The sequence below is a fragment of the Tenrec ecaudatus genome, chromosome 1, assembly GCF_050624435.1.
Source record: "Tenrec ecaudatus isolate mTenEca1 chromosome 1, mTenEca1.hap1, whole genome shotgun sequence".
Taxonomy (NCBI): domain Eukaryota; kingdom Metazoa; phylum Chordata; class Mammalia; order Afrosoricida; family Tenrecidae; genus Tenrec; species Tenrec ecaudatus.
Window position 1 is genome coordinate 75,831,281 of NC_134530.1, and position 27,991 is coordinate 75,859,271.

The 27,991-nt window shown below is 38.2% G+C and overlaps 1 protein-coding gene and 1 pseudogene across 1 annotated transcript in view; one reads left to right on the forward strand and one right to left on the reverse strand.

Moving 5' to 3' along the window:
• Positions 1–27,991, reverse strand: part of FAF1 (Fas associated factor 1) — a 504,460-nt gene that overhangs the window by 109,842 nt on the left and 366,627 nt on the right. Inside the window, exon 13 of the mRNA XM_075555846.1 lies at positions 27,570–27,724. Within this exon, the coding sequence (XP_075411961.1) occupies positions 27,570–27,724 (155 nt within the window). The remainder of the gene's footprint in view (positions 1–27,569; positions 27,725–27,991) is intronic.
• On the forward strand, positions 2,914–4,826 carry LOC142435511 (ATP-binding cassette sub-family F member 2 pseudogene; annotated as a pseudogene).

Below are 27,991 nucleotides of genomic sequence, written 5' to 3' on the forward strand. Positions count from 1 at the left end.
ATTATCATTACTCAGAGATTCTGATTCAGTAGATCTGAGGTGAAGCCAGAGCAAACAGTGGACTGCTAACTACAATGTCAGCTGTTCAAACGCATCAGTCACTCTGTGGGAGAAAGACGGGACTGTATGCTCCTGTAAAGATTTATAGTCTCAAAAACCCTATATACACGGTTGCTATAGATTAGAATCAACTTGATGGCAGTGGGTTTATCATTTCTTCTCTATGTGATTCTGTTATAAATGGCAAATGAATTTGCTTTCAGGACCCAGGACTGAGTTCTATGTAAGGCTTTAAGCAATCTCTGAGGTAGTTACTAAAAAGATTTCTTCAAATGTTTTATACAATGGTAGAGACAATGAACCAAATATCTAGTACAGATGACCACTTAGAAGATGCTAATTTCCACTTGTTTCATTTGCATGGGTGAACTCCAAGGTGATATGAGACAAAGTTCCCAATAATGGAGGGGATAAAAGCAAAGAAGAGAAAGTTGCAACATAAAACAGAACGGTCAAGGGAAGTCTCACAGAAAAGCTGAGATTTGATTAAAGATTTAAGAAGTATGGAAGAGAGAGCAACTTAACTCAGGGAAGAAAACTCCAAGCAGAGAAAATAGCAAATACCAAGACCTGAAGGTGCACCTTTGAAGGTAACGTGAAGGCGACACTATGGCTGGAAAAGTATGAATCATAAAAGATAAAAATTGAGGAAATTTGACTAATTATTTCTACATGGTAAGAAACACTACAATTAAGGTCAAGTGGGGCTAAATCTGAATTTTAAATTACAAATAAATATATTTAGAATTCCAAGATATTAATGATGGCAACATATGTACAACTGTGCTCGACACAGTGGATGTATGTAGGGATTATAGATAAGAGCTGTATGAGGCCCCAATAAAATGATTTTTTTAAAATGACATTAACTACATTACTATATTATATTACTCTTTTCCATCTATCAAATTTTTGGGAGGGGATGTTATCACCCTGAATTGTCAAGTTTATAGGATCCAGGGTATTATTGCATAGCTTGTTGTTTAGTTGTCAAGAAGTGGGTTTAAACGAAAGTGACCTCATGGAAAACATTGCCCTTTTTTGTTCCATGATTGTAGATCTGCCAATACTCCTCACTGAAGGTTTTCCCTCTGTTTCACTTACCTTTTTCTTTGGGAGTGGTTTTAACTTTTGAAAGTAGTTTAAGTCCTTGGTTTGAACTGAGTCAGGTACAAATACTATATGACTAAGTTGGGGAAAAATAACTACATTACCTAGTATGATAATGTTTCCCAGTGGTTGTTTTTTTATATGATAACTTATCCAAAGTAAATGAGCCAAGTCTTGTCATCCTGGCTTCCAAGGAACATTCTGCTTATATTTCTAAGACTGATACGTTCACTTTTCTGTAAGTCCACAGTATGTTCTTTGTTAATACTGCAATTCATATACATCAGCTCTTCTGCCTTTCTTCTTCATTGTTTAGCTTTCACCTATTTTTTAAGGTGATTGAAATGACTATGGCTTGGACAGACATATCCTGGACATCAAATGGACATTATTACTATTCAAAACATTAGAGATCCCTTAAAGCAAATTTTCCCAATGCAATATATAATTTGATTTCTTGATTGTCAATTCCATGGACAGTAATTAGTGATCTAGGTAAAATGAAATTGTTAACAACTTCAATTTTGTCTCTATTTACCGTAACGTTGTTCATTTTTTCCAGTTGTATTTTTATTTTCTTTGTGTTCAGGTGTAATTCACACTGAAGGCGATGCAGTGACTGACTTTCATCAGAAAGTGCTTCAAGCCGTCTTCACTTGCAGCAAGTATGTGTGCATAAGGAAGTCTGTTAATCCCTAGTCTATGTTCTTCAGACAGTACTCTGACTGATTATTTGTTCAGTGTATAAACTGAATACGGCAGAAAGACAGAAATCTGCTGCACATTTTCTCTAGTTTTGACAATACAGTGTCCCCTTCATATACAAGTTCCTCATGAACACAAATGTTCTGGAATTCTTACTCTTTGTAGCGTTGTTCCTAACTTGTTATGATTCACATAGTTGAAGATTTTCCTGTCGTCAATCAAACACGAGTAAGCATCTTCATGGTATTTTCTGCTTTTGGCCAAGATTCACACTATATTTCCCTGTTCTCCATCCTCTTATGAACTTGGCTTAGCTGCTCACAGTTCCCTGTCAATGAGCTGCTGACTACTATTTGTTAATTACTTTCAGTAAAATTTTGTTAGCACATGAAATCCATGATCCTGTTTGTTAATTTCTGCATTATGTTTAGCTGCTTCTCTTTGGAATTAAGAGGCTCAAATCAGCATTTCTTTTATTTGGATCGCCAGGAAGCAGTCTTCTAAAATTCTTGACAGAGATGTGCTAAGTGCTTCCAGTGTTGCAACTGTTTGTTGAAGCATGTCAACTGGTATCCACTGCTGCTGCCACTGTGCAGAAGTAGATTCCAACTCACAGGACCCTATAGGACAGAGCACAATTGCTTCACAGTTTCCTGGGGTATAGTCTTTATCAACCCGATTGCCAGGTCTGGTCTTCACTGTAGCTTTAGAATCACTGACCATTTGAATAGCATCGGAATACTTTACAAACGTATCACTTGGGCTCCATATTACATACCGTATTAATTGGAGAATAATGACATCAACTATCTGGTAGATAATTTGTTAATTAAGCCTGTCTATTACAATCATAAACACACATATTCCTAATCTAGTAATTCTACACTGGGAATTTATCCTATAAATACAGTTTCATGTGGATAGCACCTATATACATTGTTGATAACTGAAAGCATTATTTGTAATAGAAGAAGGGCAACCAAAACTCAAATGTTCATCCACAGAGATAGGTTAAAAAATTTTTAACATTGAGAGGCCAAGCAGCGAGGCCCGGCTCCTTGAAAGAACAGTAACCTGCCCCTGGGGTTCACCATGCCCTCCGACCTGGCCAAGAAGAAAGCAGCCAAAAAGAAGGAAGCTGCCAAAGCCCGGCAGCGACCCCGAAAGGGGCACGAAGAAAACGGAGATGCTGCCACGGAGCCGCAGGTAGCAGAGGAGAAAACGAGGAGTCCAATGGCAGTGAGAACACGGAAATGGATCTGCGGACCAAGGAGCGAGAGGACTTTGAGATGAAGAAGGCTGCTGCTCGAGCTGTCACTGGGGTCCTCGCCCCTCACCCCAACAGCACTGACGTCCACATCATCAACCTTGCACTCACCTTTCATGGCCAAGAGCTGCTCAGTGACACCAAATTGGAACTAAACTCAGGCCGACGCTATGGTCTTATTGGCTTAAACGGAATTGGAAAGTCCATGCTGCTCTCTGCTATTGAGAAACGGGAAGTGCCCATCCCCGAGCATATTGACATCTACCATCTGACCCAGGAGATGCCCCCTAGTGAAAAGACACCCTTGCAGTGCGTGATGGAGGTGGACATGGAGCGGGCCATGCTGGAGAGGGAGGCCGAGCAGCTGGCGCACGAGGATGCAGAGTGAGAAGCTGATGGAGCTGTATGAGCGCCTAGAGGAGCTGGACGCCCACAAGGCAGAGATGAGGGCCTCACGGATCTTGCACGGGCTGGGCTCCACCCCCGCCATGCAGCGCAAGAAGCTCAAAGACTGCAGTGGAGGCTGGAGGATGAGGGGTGCCCTCGCCAGAGCCCTCTTTATTCGACCCTTCCTGCTGCTCCTGGACGAGCCCACCAACCACCTGGACCTCGATGCCTGTGTGTGGTTAGAAGAAGAACGCAAGACATTTCAGCGTATTCTGGTCCTCGTCTCTCATTCCCAAGAGTTCCTGAATGGTGTGTGCACCAGTATCATTCACATGCACCACAAGAAACTGAAGTACTATACGGGTAATTATGATCAGTACGTGAAGACGCGGCTGGAGCTAGAGGAGAACCAGATGAAGCGCTTCCACTGGGAACAGGACCAGATCGCGCACATGAAGAACTCTATTGCCAGGTTTGGCCATGGCAGTGCCAAGTTGGCCCGGCAGGCCCAGAGCAAAGAGAAGACACTACAGAAAATGATGGCATCGGGCCTGACAGAACGGGTTGTTAGTGACAAGACACTATCGTTTTATTTCCCACCATGTGGCAATATCCCCCCACCAGTCATTATGGTACAAAACGTGAGCTTCAGGTATACGAAAGATGGGCCTTGCATCTACAACAACCTAGAGTTTGGCATTGACCTCAACACACGAGTGGCTCTGGTAGGGCCCAATGGAGCAGGGAAGTCGACGCTGTTAACTGGCGAGCTCCTCCCCACACACGGCATGATCCGAAAACACTCTCATGTCAAGATAGGGCGTTACCATCAGCACTTACAAGAGGAGCTGGATTTAGACCTCTCTCCTTTGGAGTACATGATGAAGTGCTACCCGGAAATCAAGGAGAAGGAAGAAATGAGGAAGATCATTGGACGATATGGTGAAACAGTTGGTGAGCCCAATCCGGAACCTATCCAAATGGCCAGAAGGGCTGTGTGTGCCTGGCCTGGCTGGCCTGGCAGAACCCGCACCTGCTCTTCCTGGACGAGCCTACCAATCACCTGGACATTGAGACCATCGATGCGCTAGCCGACACCATCAATGAATTTGAAGGTGGCATGATGCTGGTCAGCCATGACTTCAGACTCATCCAGCAGGTGGCACAAGAAATTTGGGTCTGTGAGAAGCAGACAATCACCAAGTGGCCTGGAGATATCCTAGCCTACAAAAAGCACCTCAAGTCCAAGCTGGTGGATGAGGAGCTTCAGCTCACCAAGAGGACCCACAATGTGTGAGCCCTCTGCCCAGGCTTGGGTCAGGAGATCCCCTAGGGACTTGACAGCTGCTACCCTGACCAGCCGCTCAGGATTGGACCCCAGGGCTACACTCCTGCATAGCTGCAAACCGCTCCCCAGCCTCGCCTGCCCCTCAGCCGGCCTTAGCTGCACTCATGTGCAGCTGGACAGTACCTGTCCGTTTCCTGTCCTCTTCCCAGTGACCTTTGTCGGTGTCTGGACTCAGCCCCTGGCTGGTCACCTGACCTGGATACTGATGTAGCCAGAGGCATCTTGGGGGTTAGGCCAGGGGCCTAAGCCCTGGATTTGACCCGTGAAAGAGCTTACGATCCTCATTTTCTGGATTTTGGTGATGTTGGTGGAAACCCCAGCTCCACCGCCCCCATTCTTTCTGCTTCTCATTTGGAGCTCTAGACCAAGCTTTAGTCTGGTCAGTTTTTGAATAATGATTTAACTGTAATCTCTAGACCTGTGTGACACCTACAAAGAATCCAATAAAGGGAGAAGAATCCACACAAAATTTTTTTTTAACATTTTATGGAATTGAAAGAAAAACTATGTTTCACAAAACAGAACAAGGTCTTTATAAAATGGTTTAAGACAGAAAATGTAAGATATTAAGGAGTGCTTACTATTTGTATAAAAATGAAAAAAGATGTAGGTTTATTGTTGATATATTAAAAATCTTTTGGGAAGGATAAATAAATTTGTATTAATAATTTTCCTGTGGGTGGAAACTTAAGAGACAGGAATAAAATATACTTTTTATCCTTTTAACATTCATTAGCTAATGATGAAATAAATTTAACATTTAAAAGTATAGATAGAAAAAAGTAAAAATAGCAATTCTCTTACATAAATAAAAATCACATGTAATCTCAAGTTCTTAATTAGACAATAATCACATTCATCTATTTCATCACAGCCTCTTATTCAAATACTTCTTTTTCACTTCTCCCAGTGGCAGGGTGAATTCAATGTACTGGCCTTTTAGATAAGAGTAAATCAACACATTTAATAGGTTAAGTGATATTTTATGTTGTAGTTGTGTGTACTTTCATGCTTAGAACTGTTTTCCAAATGCTACACTGTTGCTTTTATTTTTCAACATTTAAATACTAGGATAGACAGACTTTAGTATTATTTTACAGTATGTGAAATTAATTATGAGATGAAAAGGTAGAAGCATTTAATACACATGATGCATACTATCAAATTAATTTCTAAACGGGTGGCATCATACAAATGTTATATGCACATTAGTGAACACAACAGATTAAAGGTTCATTTAAGAAAGAACAGGGTGAGATTTGAGGATAACTTAATCTAAAAAGTAACTCTCACTACTGTGAGGTTTAGACTTCCCAATAATAATAAAATGAGTAAAATGGTTGAATAAATAAATAAAATGAGTATAAACTGTTAAATTGTCTCAATAGATTAGTGATCAGTCTGTCTGTTTTTTTTGTAACTAAATAACTTCTTAATTTACAATTTTGCTCACATCTATGCATTACTCCATTGAAAAAGTTTTGGGCTACTAACAGTTTAAATGATAGGGCTTCTCTTTCATATAGGGAAGACTAATTTATACGAATATTTTAGAAAGATGTTAATAAATAGGTAACTGGCACTCTCTTTTTTCTTTCTCACCACTAGTAAGACTTTAAACATTTTAGGAATTAAGGTAAGTGTATTATTTTAAAAATCTAAATCACAAAAATTTGGTTGGAAGGCATAATAGAATTTAGTTTATCAAATGTTGAATTTCTCTCACAATAAAAAGAGAAGACAAATTTCCTAGGTGCTGTGTAAAAGAAAATTTCTGTTAAATGTCATGTAACATTTTTGTGCTATTTTACCATTCAATAAATGCTTATTGACACTATCGCTCTGGTACTGATTTACAGCCTCAGAAACCATATAAGGACACTGTGAGTTAGGCTCAAATCGATGGCAATGGTTTGTTTTTTATGTTTACTAAATTTATGACAAGAGAAGACGGTTTTCATCATTAAAAAGACTGTTTTGGGGTTAGATAATGTAGTGTATAACTGAGGCTTTGGGTTTAGTGGTTCAGAATAGGTGTTGAAGGAGATCAGAGGCATGAATGAGGGCTGCAAAATCAGGGAGACCTTTGTATTCCAAGAATGTTTTCCTCAAAAGCTATTGGGAGGTGAGGCACAACTTCTCACTTATTTCTGCATTCCCAGTACCCTAAGAATGGGTCAATGATCTTTATTATAATTATTTTTTAATAATTTTATTGGGAGCTCTTACAGCTCTTATCACAATCCATCCATTTACCCAGTGTGTCAAGCACATTTGTACATGTTGTCATTATCATTTTCAAAACACTTTCTGTCTACTTGAACCCTTGGTATCAGCTCATTTTTCCCCTCCCCACTCTCCCTCCCTCATGAAACCTTGATAATTTATCATGTTTTTCATGTCTTACACCAACTGCTATCCCCCGCCTTCACCCACTTTTCTGTTTTCTGTGTCCCCCTGGGAGGGGATTATATGCAGATCATTTTGATCAGTTCCCCTTTCTCCTTCCACCTCCACCTTCCCCCCCTCCCCCTCCTGGCCTCACAACTCTCATTGTTGGTCTTGAGGGGTTTATCTGTCTTGGACTTCCTATGTTGGGAGTTCTTTTACATACCAGTGCACATGCTCTGGTCTAGCGGGATTTGTAAGGTAGAAATGGGATCAAGATAGTGGGGGATAGGGTGGGGGAGGAAGCATTAAAGAATAACTTGGCATTCTGTGATGCTCACCTTCCCTGGCAGGATCGCTGAAGACAAAATGAGTGCATAAACAAATGTGCTGAAGAAAGCTGATGGGGTCTTAAAAGCTTGAAGGTAAGCAAGCGGCCATCTAGCTAAGAAGCTACAAAGCCCACATGGAAGAAGCACACCAGCCTGTGTGATCATGAGCTGTCGATGGGAACAGGTATCAAAGACCCAGAACAAAAAAATTATATCTATGTGAATGTGAGGGAGGATGGAGTGGCGACCCAAAACCCATCTGTAGATAACTGGACATTCCATTTACAGAAAGGTCACACGGAAGAGGAGATAAGCCACTCAGGGTACAGTATAGCACTGATGAAATATACAACTTTCCTCTAGCAATCTTTATTTTTCTATGTTACCATGTTGACTATACCACTTTTCTTTTCCTCATTCAACTACTTTCTAAATCAGTTATATGATAAAACTGTTGAGGTGAATTATTGTGGTCTCCAAGGCTTCTTTCAGTGAACTTCCACTCCTACAAATCATTTGGAATTTTTAAAACAAGCAGATGCTGGTCTACAAGTTCATGCTTCTATCACCCTTTGATCTTCATCTTTTACATAATTGTACTGTGCCTCTAACCACAGGCTGGAAATGTGACTTAGAAGAGGTGGAAAATGTAAAACATTAACATGTTAGTGAAAGTAGGAATTATTTCAAGCAGCATAGATTGTGGGAAGAACAAAGACTATAGAGTCAAACAAAGGTAGTCAAACTTTACTGTCTTTGTCCTTACAAATTGCTTCTTTGGATAACTTAATACCTCTGAGCCACATTATCTCATAAAATGAGGTGATTTGGAATTGGTATGTATATTACTTCTTTTTCCTTGAGTAAATTTATAAAAAATTTTCCTTTCCTAAAATAAAGCACATGGAGAAATGTCTGCTAATGATTTATAACAGCAATCTTGAAAGCATATAATGAAATAAACAAGGAGTCATATGCAGCACTGTGCTAGGTACGATTTAATTTCTAAAGTAGGGATCAGCATTACCATAAGATCATGTTCTACTTTGGATATTTGAAATCAAGATATATATATTTTTCATAGTAGCTGATTTTCATATAACTATAGAATTTGGATGTTGTATCATTTTATTATTATATTAAATCAATCAATCAACATCTCTACCTCAGAGTTGGCTGATTTCTCTTGGAATTTTGAAATCCATACGTAAGTTCCTTTTGTATGTGAAAAGAACTATCACCCTAATAGTTAAGAACAGTAAGTAGAAATGTCATACAGGCTAGGGAAGTCTTTAAAATGACAAACGACCAACAGCAGAGAATATTAGCACTTCAGTCACTCAACAAAGCATTCAAGCAAGAATCGATTGCAACTCAACACTTGATAAAGGCTCACTTGAGACAGCTGATGTTTGACAGGAAGTTGAATGGGCATATTGACTGTGTAGGCTTTTCTTTTAAGCTCTATACCTGTTCTGGGTTAGATCACCAAAAATGGAATATTTAAGGACCCTAAATTCTTAAGCGCCCTAAACAATTACCATGACAGAAAAAAAGATTATAAATCCTCTGCTTTTACAGGGGATTGATTTAAGAAATATCTATTCAAAATAATCTATCTTCAGCAAAACAATAAAATGATTGATGAGTACATTTTCTAATCACTCTCAAATCAGGCAATAAACCCCTCACCCCCTGAATTTAGTGCCAGGAAATCTTGGGGGGAAATTTAATGCTATTTTTTTCCTGAGAAAATGAGGATTGTAAACTGTGACCATCAGGGCACAGTAACTGGCATACACAGAAACAAATATATATCTCAAGGCACAGAAAATGGCATGCATAGAGACAAATATAGATCACATGTTAAGAAGAATACATAAATATGGGCCTATCACAATATCACAATTTCCTTTTCACCCCTTAACTGCCAGAATCACATAGCTAAATTTAATGTAGAATACAACCCAAGTGTTTATAAATAACTATCCATTTGCTATTTTTATTTTCCTGTTTTATATTGTATTTACTCTTGTACAGTCATATCTGTTTTTTAAGAAATCATTTTATTGGGGCTCATGCAACTCTAATCACAGTCCATACATACACCAATTGTATAAAGCACATTTGTATATTTGTTACCCTCATCATTCTCAAAACATTTGCTCTCCATATAAGCCCCTGGCATCAGCTCATTTTCCCCTCTCGCTCCCACCTCCCTCCTGAACACTCGATAATTTATAAATTATTATTTTGTCATATCTTACACTGTCCATCGTCTCCCTTGACCCACTTTTCTATTTTTTAAGGAAGCACACTATAAATGCTAAATGAAACACAGACATCATTGAACATGAAGTAATGAGAACCAAACAGCTTGACCAAGTTTGGCACAGCATAATATACACAAACCCAAAAGTCAAAATGCACTGCTGTCCAGTTAGTTCTCACTCCTATTGAGCCCACAGATCAAAGTAGGCTTGCCCTATCATGTTTCTGAGGCTCTACTCTTTATAGAAGCACTCTGTCGCATATTTCTCCTGCAGAGTGGTTTCTGGGTTTGAACAGCTGACCATTTGGTTAGCAGTCAAGTACTTTACCATGCCACCATACTATACACAGAGTTTAATGAATACTTGGGGGGGGGGGGAGGACAGATTACACAGTGAATGGGCAGTGAAAAGCTAGAATGAATAGTGGCAAAAATTGCTATAATCTGAGAATTCATTCCCTTAAAAGATTGTTGCTTAGGGAGCAACAATCAAGAAGTCAAATAATGAACTGCACTGGGTACATTTCCTGCATAAGACCTCTTTAAAGTGTCGAACAGCAAGGATGCCACTGAGAACTAAGGTGTGACTGACCCAAGTCATGTATTTTCAATTGCCTTGTATGCATGTGAAAATTGGACAGTGAATAAGGAAGGCTGAAAAAGAAATTATGTTTTTGAATTATGGTGCTGGCAAAGAATATTCAATGAATACCATGGACTTCCAAACGAACAAACAACTCTACCTTGGAAGTAGTACAGTCAGAATGCTTACTAGAAGCAAGTACACCTCACGTTATCAGAAGACAGCAGTCTCTGGAAAAGGACAACGTATTTGGGAAAGTAGAAGGGTGGTGAAAAAGAAGAGCCGCAATGAGATAGTGACTTCAACCATGGGTCAAATATGAGAACAACGGTGAGAATGGTGCAAGACAGGGGAGAGTTCCTTCTGCTGTACATAGGGTCGCTATGAGATTGGTAAATGTTTTATGAACACTTAGAAATAATACAGTAGCGATGCCAAAGAGGAGCCAGCACAGGTCATTAAGAACACGAGTCCAACTAACCATCGAGTGATTAGACTGGGAGTCCAACATTGCAGACATTACCATACCTGCCACTTTGAATGGCAAAGTGTCTCCAGGTGCTCAGAATAAGATAAAGAGGCTGTCAGGTATATTCACTTGTCACTAGACAGTTATGCTTATAGAAAAATATGAAATTGAGAGTGGTCTCAAATAGCTTATTTTTTGGCTTTGCCCTATTAACATTTTTATAAGTGTCCGAGAAAAGACAGCAAATATATGCATGCAGAAAAAAAGACTGAGGACCTACTCTGTGCCAGACTTTTAAACAGATTATCTCATTTAATTCTAATAATAACTCTGTGAGGAAAGTGGTTTTATTCCCATTTTCTAAATGGAAACTGGCTTAGAGGGTTACGCTATTTGTCCGCAAGTTCAATACTTAATAGCATAACTAGAATTTCAAGTCTGCAATGACTAAATTAAAAAAAAACTCATTTATTCTTTTAATGATCACATTATATTGCATGTAGAACACCCAGAAATAATTATTAAGCATTGTATTAAGAGTCCTCATTGAACAGAGGTTAAAGTGCAAAAGGTTGAATGTCCAAAGGAGGCAAATGTGACAGTCTGCTTCCATAATAGTTTACAGACTTGGAAACCTTATGGGGCAGTTCTATTTTATTGTTATCAGGTCATTAGGAATCATAATGGCAGTGGTTACTGTACTAAAAACAAAACAAAAGTAAAAAGATAATTCTTGGCTTTATGAAGCTTATATTCTAGGAAAACAAAAAAATTAGTTTTAAAATGAAAGAAAAAAATAATGACATATTATGGAAAGTTCCAGAATGATGGTACGGCAGCCAGGTCTAGGAAGGTTCGACAAGGTCTTTCTAAAGAGGAGACATTTACACTGATACTTATAGGATAGGACAGAAAAGGAGGAGTATTTGCCTTTCTAATGATGTCTTCCAGTTCAACCAACTAGAGAGGGCAGCTGGGAAGGAAAGTCTGTGATATGCAGAATGAAACATAGTTATGAAACAGACATTTGCTCAGAAAAAGAACACCAATTAAAGAACCACAAAAGGATTACCTAGCATTATTGCGTGCTTATTTATAGTTTGTGTTTATTAAGAAAAATAAAAGGGGGAGGAGCTTATGGAAGCAGCAGTCAAGAGATCAGAAGACTAGTAGCATTTGGTAAATCTGCTGCACAAGACTTCTTTGAGTACTGAAGAGCAAGGATATTTACTTTGAAGACTAACATGCTCCTGACCCAAGCCATGGAACTTTCAATTACCTCATATGCATGTGAAAGTTGAGAGTTGTGGTCCTGGAGAAGAAAATTGAGGGTACTGTGGACTTTGGTTGCAGTTCTGTTGTAGGAATGTCTAATTTCTCTTTTCCAGTACAGCCCTTTATCAATTTAATGTGTTATTGTTGTTGGGTGCCATTGAGCTGGCTCTGACCCATAGAAACCCTCTGCACAACAGAACGCAACACTGTCTGGTCCTGGGCCATACTTTAAAGTGTTCCCATTCTTAACCCCATCGTTCAGTTACTGTGTCAATCATCTAGATGAGGGCCTTCCTCTTTTTTGCTACCCTTCCACGTTACCAAACAAGATGCCCTCAAGGGGCTTATCTTTCCTGACAACATATCCAAAGTACATAAGACAGTTTCACCTCCCTTTCCTCTGAAGAGTACTCTGACTGAACTTCTTCCAAGACAGATGAGTTTCTTTTTTGCAAACCTCTTGAAATGACAACTACTGCACATGATGTATTTGACACAGTTGGTTCATTTCTGAAAGAGCATAAGATCTTTTGGGAAAAGGTTCATAGTGTTTGCACAGATGGTGCTCCAGCTATGCTACGATGTAGATCTAGATTTCAATGCTTTTCACCAAAAGTCATTGGAACTCACGGTATGATTCATCGGCAAATATTAGCAATGAAGACACTGCCACAGGAGTTACAAGAGGTAATGAAAAGTGCTACAAGTTCTGTCAATTTTGTAAAGGCAAGCACTGTAAACAGTTGACTGTTTTCACAACTGTGCAACGAGTTGGGTGCGCTCAACCATGCTCTACTATTTCACACTGAAGTGAGATGCCTATCAAAAGGAAAAGTTTTAAAATGTGCTTTTGAGCTTCGTGATGAACTCAAAAGTTTTTAAATCAGAAAGCAAGAATGCAGTTCAAAGCATTTTTCAGCGATAAAAGTGAACAGCGGAAAATCGCTTACTGGTTGCCATCTTTGCCATCTTGAATGAGTTAAATTTACTATTGCAAGGACCAAATGCAACATTCCTTGATTTGTCTGAAAAGATCTGATCATTCCAAATGAAATTTCAGCTTTGGGGAAAAAAAATTGGATGAAAATAAAATTTACATGTTGCCTATTTTAACTGCTTTATTTGAAGAACATGACATTGAACCAAACAAAAGGATAACGATGATAATTTCTGTGAAAGAACACTTGCACATGCTGGCAGACGAAATTTCATTGTACTTTCCAATCTACCTGGCAGCCCATTTGCATGCACCAGAAGCCCATTCACAAAGTTGAAGATGTTCCTGAGACAGCACAAGAGGAGTTTATTGACCTTATTAACAGCCATGCAGTGAGAACTGATTTCTCTACAATGCCAGTTACAACATTCTGGATCAAGTGTTTGCAGTCATATCCAGTTCTGTCTGAGACTGTGTTGCGCCTTCTTTCATTTCCAATACCATATTTTTGTGAAACAGGGTTTTCCAGCTTGTTGGTTATCAAGTCTAAATACACAAGTAGACTTGCTGTGGAAGATGATTTTGTTGTACTCTTGCAAAGACTGCCCTGAGAATTTCTGATCTGGTGAGAAAAAAGCTATCTCAACCTTGACTTTTTACGCATACTGTCGCAAAATGTAGCAATGTAGTTTATTGTTCTTATATTAAGACTGTTACCCATGCTATACCATGCTTCAAGACAAAATTCCATTTATTTGTAACTAGAAAGAAATATTTCAAAGTATATAATTACACATTGCTTTTGTGATCAATCACTATTCTTTAATTATGTTCAATTCTAACAATGAAAATATATCTGGCATATCAGATATTTAGATTATGATTCATAACAGTAGCAAAATTGCAGTTATGAAGTAGCAATGAAAATAATTTTATGGTTGGGGGTCACCAAAACATGAGGAACTATATTAAAGGGTTGCAGCAGTAGGAAGGCTGAGAACACTGTGCTAGAGAAATAAAGGGTTAAAAGTCTGAGGCCAAATAGGGTGACCCCTTGATTTTCATGGATAGGGGGGAGGGAGGGGATGTTGAGAAAATAGAAACTCCAAAAAATGTTATAAAATGTATAAAATGTTTATTACTTGCCTATTATCAGCTGTTCTCATACTCTCACCCTGGCTTACCTGTGCCCCCTTTGTAATTGCTCTCTATCTTATAAATGATGCCTGACTACTTATACATTATGAAAATAATTATATTAAAAATCAGTCTTCTAAGAATAGTAGCTGGCTTATACTTAAATGTGTATAGGCTTTGCCTTAAGAGCTAGTGAGACCATAATACAATAAAACACAAACACATGCTTAAAGAAAAGACATCAATCTATTTCCTACGAATTACTTAGACATATAAGAAAGAAGTTGCCACCTTACGCCCTAATTTTCAACTAACAGATATCTACGGTATTTACCCTTCAATTTTTTGTGTGGCATACTTGTCAGATTCTATTATCAAAAGTAGGACACCTGGTGGTAGAATGACTACTTGTTGGGCTGTGATATGCATGCTCAGCAGTTCTAAACTACCAGCAGTTCCATAGGAGCAAGACTGGACTTTCTACACCTATAAGCAGTTACAGTCTCAGAAACCCACATGGGGCCACTATGAGTCAGCATTGACTTCTTGGCAGTGAGTATGGGTTTTTTTTTTTTTGGTTTATCATCAAAAGTGCTGGGCACTAAAGTTTATTTGTAGACTGATAGTATCTAGAATAATTGGCAAATATTGGGGAAAAAGTCAGAAACTAGTTTTAGTTTCCACACTTGGGTTTAGTTGATGGAATTAAATATTTTTTTAATTTCTCAACTTTACTATTAGTGTTTATAAAAAAGGAGTCTGCTAATAAGTTAAGTGGCATAAGTAATACGATTGGTAAAAATTCTTTAAAAATAATCATGGATGTCTTAAAGGCTTGAAGGTGAACAAGCGGCCATCAAGCTCAGAAGCAAAAAAGCCCACATGGAAGAAGCACACCGGCCAGTGCGATCACGAGGTGCCAAGGGACCAGGTATAAGGCATCATGCAAAAAAAACAACAACGATATAAGTGTGTGTATGTATGTGTATATATGTGTATATGTATATATATACCATATTAAATGAAGGGGGAAGGGCAGAGTGGAGACCCAAGGCCCAAGTGTCGGCCAATGGAGATCCCCTCATAGAGGCGTTTAGGAGAGGAGATGGGTTAATTAGGGTGCGAGGTAGTACCGATGAAGAACACAGCTTTCCCCCAGATCCTGGATGCTTCCTCCCCCCAACTACCATGATCCGAATTCTACCTTGCAGGCCTGGATAGGACAGAGGCTGCACACTGGTACATGTGAGGGCTGGAGGTACAGGGAATCCAGGGTGGATGATACCTTCAGGACCAAGGGTGTGAGGGGCGATGCTGGGAGAGTGGAGGGTGAGTGGGTTGGAAAGGGGGAGCTGATTACAAGGATCCACATGTGACCTCTTCCCTGGGAGAGGGACAGCAGAGAAGGGGGGGGAAGGGAGACTCTGGATAGGGCAAGATATGACAAAATAACGAGGTATAAATTACCAAGGGCACATGAGGGAGGGGGAAAAGGGGAAGGAGGGGAAAAAAAAAAGAGGACCTGATGCAAGGGGCTTGGGTGGAGAGCAAATGCCTTGAGAATGATTGGGGCAGGGAATGTATGGATGCGCTTTATACAATTGATGTATGTATATGTATGGAAGGTGATAAGAGTTGTATGAGTCCCTAATAAAATGTAAAAAAAGATAAAAAAATAATCATGGATGTAAAATTATTAACAGGGAACAGCAGAAAACAAACATCCTTTACAAGACCTTTTGGTTTTAAGCAAGAAGAAAAGCAAAAGACATGATGCAATATACTAAAAACAAACAACTAAAAAGATATTTTGTTTTAGAAATGTCTTCAGTTTAGAATTAGCTAACCTATATAAAAACTGGATCAATATCTCTGGCAGTCATATTTACTTGAATCTACACATCTTAAAACACATGGCTAACTAGTGATAAGGAGCGAATATTTGTACTTCAATACAACACTACAGGCAGTCGCAGAATAGAAAAGGGTTCAGTAACAGAGCACAAAGGGGCAAAGCTTAGTATTAAGCTAAACCTTCATACATCTGAAGAAGGTAATGATTCTTTTAGTTCTGTGACTCTTAGAACTTCGATACCTAGACTATCCAAAGCACAGAGTGCGAAGGAGAAAGGCCAAGGAGAAGACTTGTAAGGCAACAAGAAAGCTCTAGGTCCAGTGATTCTCAAAGTAAGTGACATTGTTCCCTGGGGAGGAGGCTAGAATGACCCAGGGGAGCTGCAAAAGCAGACAGCTACATGGTATCCTGTATTATGGACTACAGTATAAAAGTTATTCATTGCTAGGGGGCAATCGGCAAATCTTTTATTTGACAGAGGGCAAGTAAGTTTCGGAACCTATGATTCAGTGCACGGGAAAAATACGTTTTGATAAAAATCTAAGTGTTCTTTTGGACCTGTCAACAGTAGCAGTTTTTCATTATTCTTTTCAAATAATAGTTTGCAAATAGATTTGTTCTTGACAACGGCACCCAGTTTAAATGCATATTTCTGAATAGCATCAATTAAATTATTATAGACAAATCCTGCTTATTATATTTTCACAAATGCTTTGATTTAGCTACCACCAGGCCATTTCATTTACACTAGTAAGAAGTAGAGAGGAACATACCCAAAGGAGAGTTAAAAGGGGAAAAAAAGCTCATACACTGGTCATATAAAATTATCTCAAGAACAATTTTAAATGGATAATCTTCTATTTTAAAAATACTGATGATTGTATTATGAACAGGTTAGTCATCCATCCTCTATATACAGACAGGCTTGTTCTCAATCGAAAGAGGCCATCACCTTTTATCCTTTCACTCTTTCCTTTCTTTTACTACTGTTAGGAAACTATTCACAAGTGCACCCTTGGACAGCGCTGAGCAGTAATTATGACTTGCTGACAAAAAGATATGAACAATTACTGAGCCCATTTTGAAACCCTATACTAATAAAGTCATTAGATGCTGCCCTTGCCATGATCCTTCTAAAAGCTTCTGAAGTTACAAGAACACACGGCATTGTTTGCAGGGACAATTGCTGCTGGCAGAACGCAAACCTTGAGTTAAACCATGCTGCAAATTGATCTTGACATTCTGTTAAGACCGCCACTAAAAATCAAAAGCAGAGGAGAAAAGGAGAAAATGAGTGGGTAGGATGTAATCATGGAACAGGAGGGGTTCCTCCTCACCTTTTCTCCTCCCTCTTCACAAAACAAACCAGGGAGAAAATGACAAACTCTCCTGGTGTTTTGGAACCTTTATTTTAAAGCATTAATTAAGCCCTTGACCTGGGATGTTTAGGATGGCAATATACTTCCTTTAAAAGCACCGGAAGAAAAATTTTGCACAGATGGAATAAAGACATTTGGGGAAAATTATATGACAACCTGGCATGAAGGCTCTCTAGAAGTCTTAGTACCCTGACCACAACATGTCCATCTGTTTTATTAGCTACCTCTGCAGAATCTGTATTTGCTCCTAGGGTAGCAGCTGGAAATTAACACTCCCTGAGTCTCAACGTGGACCCCACCCCTGGGCTATATTTGCTGGGTCACATGAAGTACAGGGTTAGAGTAGCATGGTCAGCTAGGCTTCAGCCAGGCATGAACCACTGAGAGGTTTGGAATTAAGGGTTAGCCACTGTGAATATGGCTAATTTACTGAGATGGAAAGTGCAGGTGAAGATAATAAGTACTTTAAGTCAATTAACTCTAGCCCAAGATTAAGTAATGTGGAAAACTATCACTTGAATATTAAGGCTAACAGATACCTGTCAGTGCAACAGTGGAAGTTTGCCGTGGCCTGACACGCTGCACCCAAGGGCATAGGTTCAAAAGCTACTATTCAGACAAGAGCATTCCCACCTATAAACACTGGTAGTGTGCAAGCAGAATTTAATACAACGTGATGCATATGCTACATGCAACCTCTGTAGCTCAGGCACTGTCAGCAATTCCTAGGACACTGCAGCTATTCTGAACACTGCCTAGAAAGAGTGTGCAATGCCTGATTTAACACTTTGTAGCATGTACACTGATGTGGGAAACATTTTCACCTCAGGAACTTACCCAAAATAAAGCAACTCATTCTTCAGCATTCATACTTGCCTGATTACCCATTTGGCACTAAAATAGTTAAATTCAAAGCTTTAAATTGGTTTGTTCCATTTCAACCCTCTACCGAGAATTTGCTTTCCCACCTTAGATATACTGAATTAGAATTTACATTTCAACAAGATCCCCAAGTGATTCTTCTGGATACATAAACTGAAAACCAAACTCATTGCCACTTGATCGATGTCTACTCAGAGACCCTAGAGGACAGGGTAAAACTGCATCTGTGAATATCTGAGGCTGTAACTCTTGATGGGAGCAGAAAGTTCTGTCTTTCATGGATCAGCTGGTGGTTTCGAACTGCTGACCTTTCAGTTAGCAGCCTACTATTACATAAGAACCAGTAAATATAAAAATGACCTGGAAAGCTAACAAAACTGTAGTTTTTGATTCAATATATTTGGGGTGTAAGAGCAAATTCTCAACTGGGGCTCAAAATGGACCAAATCAGTTTGAAGGCAGGCCTGGTTAAATTCGGTGTTTTAATGCTTTCCCTAGAATTAGATCACATAAAACAGCACCTATAAAAGTTGGAAAAATGAGATCTTTATCTTATGGGTTCCTACTCCCGGATTAAGGAATACTCACTAACCCACTTAATAGTGGTTAATACTGGTTGACTATCTTATATATTGGAAATGTCTTTCCTTGATGAAGCAACTTTATCAAAGAATCTATAGGCTCAACATGGAGGGTATTGATTAACTAATGCTTCCATGTACCCCAAAGGCATCCAACTAGCCCTAAGAAATCAAAACCTATCACTTTCCAGTTCATCCCAACAAATAGCGACCCTCTATCAGAGTTCTGTAGAGAAGGAGCGAAAGAGGAAAGCCCTAGACAAGATGGACTGACACAATGGCTCCCACAATAGGTTCAACCATGAGAACAATTTGGGGTGTGGTAGCGTTTCCCTCAATTGCCCATGGAGTTGTTGCATTAGAACCAATTTGATGACACTTAACAACAAAAATAGGATTTCTGAGCTGCAAAATTTGATGGGAGCAGATAGGTTTCTCCCATGGAACAGCTGGTAGGTTTGAAACCCCAATCTCGCAGTTGCAGTCCAGCACTTCCAGGGAAAAACAAATGAATACTGTTTTTTATATTGTTAGCTCTGATGGTGCCCAGTGAAACTTGCCTGGCTATTTCCTAGTGTAGCTCCTCTAGCAGTTATAGACTTATGAACATATTTATGTTCATCATTATTACCACCCCGGAAGAAGGTTCAGTACCATCCCAGGATGGTTCAATTTGGAGGCAAATTGTTTCCGGGGTATCATACAGACATTTGGATAGCTATTAAAAAAAACCCCGGAAACAGTAAGTTAATTCATTTGTGCTGTCATTCAAGCCTCTTCCTAGATGGCCTGGGTTGCCTGAGATACATGAGCATTGGCCAAATATTCTCTACAAGACTATTAGAAGGCAGAAGACAGTCTGGAAATTTCTAGATCATTCTGCAAGTTTAATAAAGGGTTTAGCTTTATCAATTCTATTAGTGGATGAGGAAGAAGAACACACAATCAGAAGGATATAACAATATTACTAATATTCTTCCTCCTATTCAATGTTCTGTTAATCCATTATTTTTCAATAAATCTTTGAGAGATTAAATTAAGATAAAATAAGTACAGAACTATCTCTTAAGGTACAAGGTAAAGAATTGGGATTGTGGACATAGCTTCATAGTCTCAAGGGGGGTGATCTGGCAGGGTGATAACCACACAAGGTAAGGAATGTCAGTAATACAAATTAATATAGGAATATATAGAAACATGTGAAAGTTGGTTAATGAATATGGTAGAACGAAGAATTGCTACCTTTGAATTATGGTGTTGGAGAAGAAAATTAAATATATCATGAACTGCCAAACAATGAAAAATCTGTCTTGAAATATGTACAACTAAAATGTTCCTTAGAAGTTAAATGGTGAAGTTTCATGTCAGGTACTCTGGACATGTTATCAGGAGGGGGACGTCCCGGAGAAGGACATTATGCTTGAAAACATCAAGGGTCAGTGACAAAAAGGAAGACCCTCAATGAGTTTGACTGACACTGTGGCTGTAACAACGGCTCAAGCATAGTAATGAGCATAAGGATGGTGCAAGACTGGGCAGCGTTTTATTCCATTGTACGTTATTAGGATCACTACGGGTCAGAGGTCACTTGATGGCACCTAACAACAACAACAACAACATATTATGGGGGTATACAGATTGTATAATTTAACTCAATTTGAGGCAAGAGAAACATGGGGAGAGCCATGGTCTCCTGAAGATGATACTTATTCTTAATTTTAAGAAAATATTCTTTTATAGATAAGCAGTCATACACTAAGAATACATGGTCCTCAAAAATATTTGTACTGTAATAGTTAAATCCATGATTATTTTCTACATGTTGCACATCCAAATGGGGTTATCAACTCTACTTTGTTTTCTGCCTGTAAGAAGATGCCAGAATTGAGATGTATTAACAAAATTATTTCTTTGCATCTGCCCATCAGAATTGGTTGTACTGAATCATCTCTGGTTCAGATCATACAGGATTACATTAGTTGGACAGTTTCCTCTATTTTTTCTCTCCTCTGCAATGATCTCAATCACTGATTCCTCATTTTAGATGATCGAATTGTGAAGTTTTAAATATCAGTACCTTTTTAAAAGAACAGCAATTATTTGCAACCCAATAGACTAGGAATGCTACTAGTGAAAAAAAAATTCTTTGAACAGAAAGAGTAAAATTTGCAATCATCTTTTCACATGTCAACTTCTCAAACCCTTCCCTTGTCCCCTAAAGTAGAAAACCTATGAGTTTATGCTATGATCGAGGATATAAAGTTCAAGGAAAAACTCCACTGTCCTTCAAGTGTTTTGAAGACTCCTCTTATAATCCCAAAGTACCTTGTACATCCCTTGTATATTTGCTCTTATATCTGGTTTATCACCTAGACTATGAATGTTTTGAGGGTTAAGATATTTTGCTCAACTTTTCACCCTCAGTGCATAGCACCACTCTTGGTTTATAGAAATATTCAGTAAACGTTTGCTCAATTGAGTATACACCTTCCGTAAGGTATTTTTTTAGTCATTTTTAAAAGCAAGTGCAGATCTCTCTGCTAATATGATTGATTGTGCTGTCAAATCAATTCCAACTCACAGTGACCCTACAGGGCAGTGAAAACTGCTCCATTGAGTTTCCTACATTGAAATCAATACAAGAGAAAATTAAACAAGTCTTTTCTCGTGCTCAATTGGTTGGTGAGTTGGAACCACTGACCTTTCAGTTAGCAGCTGAATGAATAATCCTATCAGCAGAGGTCCTCGGGTTCTAGTGCCTGCTTGTTTCCATTTTCCTCTTTCTGATTTGCGTCCCATCAGCAAATGAAAGACTGTATAATTCAATATGGATTACAACTGAACGTGGGGAAAAAATCCTCACAGCTTGCCCAATAGAAAATATCATGATATGGGGGGAAAAAAAGGGAAACTGAGCTGATTCCAGGAACCCAAGTGGAAGGTGAATTATGAGAGTGATGAGTACAACGAATGTATAAGGGTGCTTTGCTCATTTGATGTATGTACAGATTGTGATAAGAGCCTTATGAGCCCCAATAAAAAGATTAAAAAAAATTAAAAAAAATAAAAATGATTAGGGCAAAGAATGTACGGATGTGCTTTATACAATTGATGTATGTATATGTATGGACTGTGATAAGAGTTGTATGAGCCCCTAATAAAATATAAATAAATAAATAAATAAAAAAGAAAAGAAAATATCATGATAAAAAAAGAGAAAATATCATGATAAAAAAAAAAAGAAAATATCATGATAAACGGAGAAAAGATTGACATTGTCAAGGATTTCATTTTGCTTGGATCCACAATTGATGGTCAGGGAAGTGGCAGTCAGGAGATCACATGATATATTGCATTGGCCAAATGTGAGGCACAGGATGTCTTTAAGTGTTGAAGAGTAAGGAAGTATAACTTTGAGGACTAAGGTGCACCTGACCCGAGCCAGGCTACTTTCAGTGGCTCCACATGCACGCAAAAGTTGGACGGCAGAATTGATGCGTTTGAATCATAATGTTGGCAAAGAATATTCCAAGTGCTATGTACTGTAAGAAGAACTACCAAATCTGACTTGGATGAAGTACAGCCAGACTTTTCCTTAGAAGAAAGGATGCCAATGTTTAACCTCACGTATTTCAGACTTGTTATCAGGAGACCAGTGTGCTTGGAGAAGGATATTACGCTTGGTAAAGTGGAAGGCCTGCAAAAAGAGGGACACTCTCAAGGAGATGAATTGACAGATAGCTGGAACAAGAGGTTCACACATAACAATTGTGAGGATGAGGTAAGACCAGGCAGTGTTTCCTTCTGCTGTACACACGGACGCGATGAGTTGTAACTGACTCAGTGGCATCTAGTAACAACTAACAACCCCTTTCTAACTCTTTCCTTTTTAGATTTATCCTACTATTTCTACCAGAAACACTGGGCAAATGAATATTTAGTAAATTATACTCTTAGGTACTTCTTAAGACTAGCAAAGCCTTTATGGCCATTGTTTAAAGAAAGGCCCTGAAATCCTGCAAAGATAATATGACTATCCAGTTTTGCATGTGTAATATTGAGATTATAATGAACATTCCTAAATATAATTGGATACAAACATTTATTTAACAAACATTGAGTACATTTCTCCTAGAATTTAGGTGCCTTGTTTAGTAAGACAAATAAAATAAGTCTTTCCAGCAGATCAGGAGCCCAGGCGGCACAGTGGATTATGCAATGGACTACAAGGGCAACATTGTGAACCTATCTGGTCCTTTGGAGAAAGTTGAGGCTTTCTAGTCCCATAAAAATTTATAGTCTTGAAACCCACACGGGCAGTTCTATTCTGTCCTACAAGGTCACAAAGAGTCAGAATCGACTCAATGGCAGTAAGCTGGTTTCCATCTCAGCAGAGCACAATTTAGTTGGGCAGAATACAGACAGGCACATGCTATTACAGCGAAAGCTTGAAGTGTAAACAAATATTTGGGATGTTTTCAGACCAGGCTACAGTTATTTTAAACCATTTTATATAGATATGGGTTGGTCAATTACATACTCAATTCAGAAAGAGTCATTCAGATGTGGGAAATTCAAAACATCATCTCATAGTAGAAAATAGTGGTATCTGTTTCTTTAAAAATCTGGTTTGTTAGAGAAACCAAGAAATTATAATGTGAAAGAGGCTCATATTTTGTGATCCTTACAGTCTACCAACTTTTCCAAAACATTCTCTTAGTTCAATATCCTTCACTTACATTCTTCATACATAAAAATTTCACAGTAGATTGTGAATGCAGGGCTAAGGTTTCCATAGACTTCATTAGGGCATTCCTTAAGCAAAAGTAAATTTACCTGGCAAGTCCTTTTCTAATTGGGCATTAATATCCCCAGCTATTATTTCAGATGAAACAGCATCCAGATTAAGTAGTTCTCAGGCCAAGGATTCTCTAAACCTGTATGATTAGCCTGAACTATAGTACTCATACATGGGACTAGAAACACAGTTCACTGAATGATTACAGTAGTCATAATGAAATCAGAGATAATAAATAGGAAATCCAATTTTATTTGTATGCCTAGATACTACTTCTCCATTTCCAAGTCTCTAACCAAACCAATTCAAAGGGATCCTATGTAAGGTTTCAGAGACAGTAAATCCTTATGGGAGCAGATAGCCTCATATTCCTCCTATGGCAGACCACATCGCCAACTGCGCAGCTGGTAGCCCAGTACCCAGCTCATAACCTCACCAAGCGCCTCTCCCTTGCATATTCTAAGGGAAATAAAAGACGTTTTGCTGCTAGGATTCCAGTTCATACATGCATGACTTCAATCTAAACAAGATGCATTTAAGTAAGTCTCTGTGGCGAGTGATGGTTACAGACAAGTCCTCTCAGTAATACATTTTCTAAGTCTCGTTAAGGAACCTTAAAAAAGAGGTCCAATCAAAACAGTGGCTTATGAGGGGATGGACTAGGCAAGTTCAATTTAAGGCAGAGAGGTCAGCATAGAAAGTTATGACAACTATTAAAGAGTCATCTTGATCGCTTTTCTTAAAGGACACAGAGTAATCACTGGGGCTTATTAGGAAGGTGTTTTAAGAGAATTCAAAGCTGCATTCATGAGGAAAAGGCCAGGGAAGCTGTACCAAGGTCATTTTTCTCCCATCACAGTAAAGTTTCTGCTTATTCTCTTGGAAGCAAGGGTTGTCCTATGAAAATTTCATTGAGAAACCCTATTCTATTCATCGGTTCCAGAGCTCTGACCTGATCCCTTTAGACATTTTTTCTCTCAAAATTCCAGGAACATTTAAAAGAAGCACGAGTTCCTAGAGCAGCGGTTCTCAACCTTCCTAAAGCCATGGCATGTTGCAGTGCCTCATGTTGTGGTGATCCCCCCAACCATAACATTATTTTCATTGCTACTTCATCACTGTCATTTTGCTACAGTTATGAATTGGTGACCCCTGAGAAAGGGTTGTTCAATCCCTAAAGGGGTGGTGACCCAGAGGTGGAGAACCGCTGTCCTACAGGATGTTGTGCTGTAGTATATATGGACGTTTACAGAATTCTTCTGAGAAGGGCTAGTGAGATGGAAATACCTCAGAAGGGTCTAGACTTACATACATGATATATTAAGAAATAAAAGCGTCACATTTTTATATTTTTATTTAATACAGTTTCTATATGTTTATAGCAATACTTTTTAACCTATCTTCATATTAATCTACCCCACTTGCTGGTCATATGAAAGTATGCAAAGATGGTACAATTTTTTGATATGTACATCACTGATCAATAAATATTAGTGGTAATGAAATAATAGTAGTCCTCTACTGAGTTAGTGAAAGTTTGAGGTTTTGTTTCTCTATGTTAAAAGCATCAAATAGATCATGCACTCAATTTTCATGACAAACACCTTTAGAGAAATGTGGTGATAAATATCCAAGAAAGAGCATAGTGCAGGAAACTCAATTATACACTTTTATTTACATATATCTATGATAAACAGTAAGAAACTGTGGTTAAGTTAAGCCTTTTTGAGGCAGTACATTAACTTAAGAAGTTAATTTTTGTGTAGTTTTTCGGATCTAAGGAAATCCACTTTTGGATACAAGCCACTACAGTGATTTTTTTTATCTTGTATTTGTAAACTGTGTATTTCCCCATTTGCCTTACATAGAGAAATTTAATTGCCTTAGTTGAAAATTGTCTTTAATTCATATGTGTAATTGGATTGTAAATAAGGATACCAAGTATCTTAAATTTCAGAAATAATTCCATTTGTTCTCCCTTCTCCATTTGTTTGTTCCATACATGTTTATTATCTTGAAAATTATTTTAAGTCTTTAATATCACACTTTTTATGACAGTAATTTAATCATGGGATGCTACATTTAAAAAATGTAGATTAAAATATCCTGTCATACTTCATAGTCAGTCCTGTAATTCATTGAGAAACAGCTCTAAAGCCTTAAACAAGGCCTTTATTTTGTGTTTAAAAAAGTGTCATAAGGAGTTAATAGGACACAGCTGTACTGGCTCTTTCTAATAAGCAGCTTCTGTCGCTTTGGTCACCACAGGTGTCTCTGTAACCTGCAAACTCTTATTACTAGTGTATCAAAGTTGTGCTACTTAACAGACTTCTTTAGTAAAACATAACAAAGCAATTACATGGCTGTTGATTGCTAGTCATAAAAAAAAAAAGCAAAACCCTCAAACACGGTTTTTCAAAAGAAACTACACTGCAATTTTTTGTCATTGTAAAATAAAAGGAACTAAGGAATTAAACAGAGGATAGAACAAAATAACAGCAGGCAGCCAGCTGAACTTAGCCACTACAGATGGTTTAGAAATAGTGTTTCCTTCTCCATCAAGTTGTGGATAAAAGGAAAGGAGGAGATTCCTTACTGCCAGTGAATGGCAAAAGATTTAGCCAAGTCTCCAGCCTGTGTATTTTGCCTCATGAAAGACCTTCGATGCTGCATTTTTATCTGTTTTTGGCACTGCTTTTCATCACCTTTAACTGAGTGTGAAAAATAACCTGATTTAATTTAAACAAATACAGGTGCTAAAGGTTCTTTATTTATGCATAACAGGGAAGATTTCCAAAGCAGACAAAGTCATCCTATGAAAATTCTTAACCATTTGCTTAAAGATAGGTAGTAGTAAATGAAGAAATTGCTTCAACATTCCTGTGCCTCACATTGAAAGGAGGAATCATCTTTCTTTTCAGATTTAAGTCATATATATATATCTATATATATATAAACAGCCTGAATAATAACCAGAACTTCAATGAACCATAGAAGAGTAGAAAGACAAATCTGATGATTTTGAACTGTCCTATAACTGCTTAAATTAGTTAACTATTATAGACTTGCTTTAAAATGAATTAATCTCCCTGTTCACAAACCAGCAGACTGTGATTACGATTGTGTTAACACACAGAGTAGCATCATGTGATGTTGTGGCCACATGTGTAATTAAACATGATGGAATAAATTTTATGTGAGAAACACAAACAGGTAAAATATGAAGAATTATTTCTCACAGATATTGTGATTAACACAATAAGCAAACTCATACTGACAGTGGGGAAAGGGATTATTTTTCCCTATTGAGAATATGGGTGTATTGTGAGCTGTGTGCAAAAGAATGTGTGCAATAAAGCGATTACATCAATTAGCATATGCTAGAGTTAAGCTATTACCAATACCACTGGACTGGTCCAGAATATCCTGCCGTCTTCACTGAAGTTATAAAAAATAAACTTACCACTAGGATCCTATGTTAGGTTTGTCCTGCCTTTTCAGAACATTAGAATTTGGATTTTTTTCTAATATCTAACAACCTAATAGAAAATTACTGTATCTTATTGCAACAAAGGCAAGAGAAATATATTTTCGTTTTGGGGCGAATCTTTGATTAAAAAGAGTTTTTTTTAAATAAGTTAATGGATGTATTCACAATGACACACAGCTATATGTATTCTAATGAAATATAATGGTAGAAGATTTAATCTGAGGCTGAGAAACGTTAATCATGAAAACAAACACAGCGATGACTTAAAAAAAAAAAAAGAAGCCCAACTTATACCTTGTGAACAGCATTATTACCTTGCTCTGTTAGCATCCTTTGTCAGATCCCAAGCCCAGGTTATAAAATTTTGACTCAGATAAGAGACAATGGATTCAGCACACAGCATTTGTGAGCAGAACACGTTGGTTAATACACTTTCATCATGGTGGAGGTAGATAGCAAGAAGCTTTCTCTGAAAAGAGAAGAAAATAAACAATAAGCAATTAAAGTATCCACTAATGTAATATTTCTTCAATAGTGTAAATGCGCAGTTAAGAATTGCAAAGACAAATATTCAGTGCTGTATCATGAAAGAACATGCTACACTTTGAGTTCCGAAAGCATCTACTAATATGAATGAATTTTGCTTCCCTACACTCACAAAAGGCGAAGATGATTATATCTCCGATTGTACAGATGTCTGTTGCAGATTTCTATTAACGTGTTTAAGTCTGTTTCA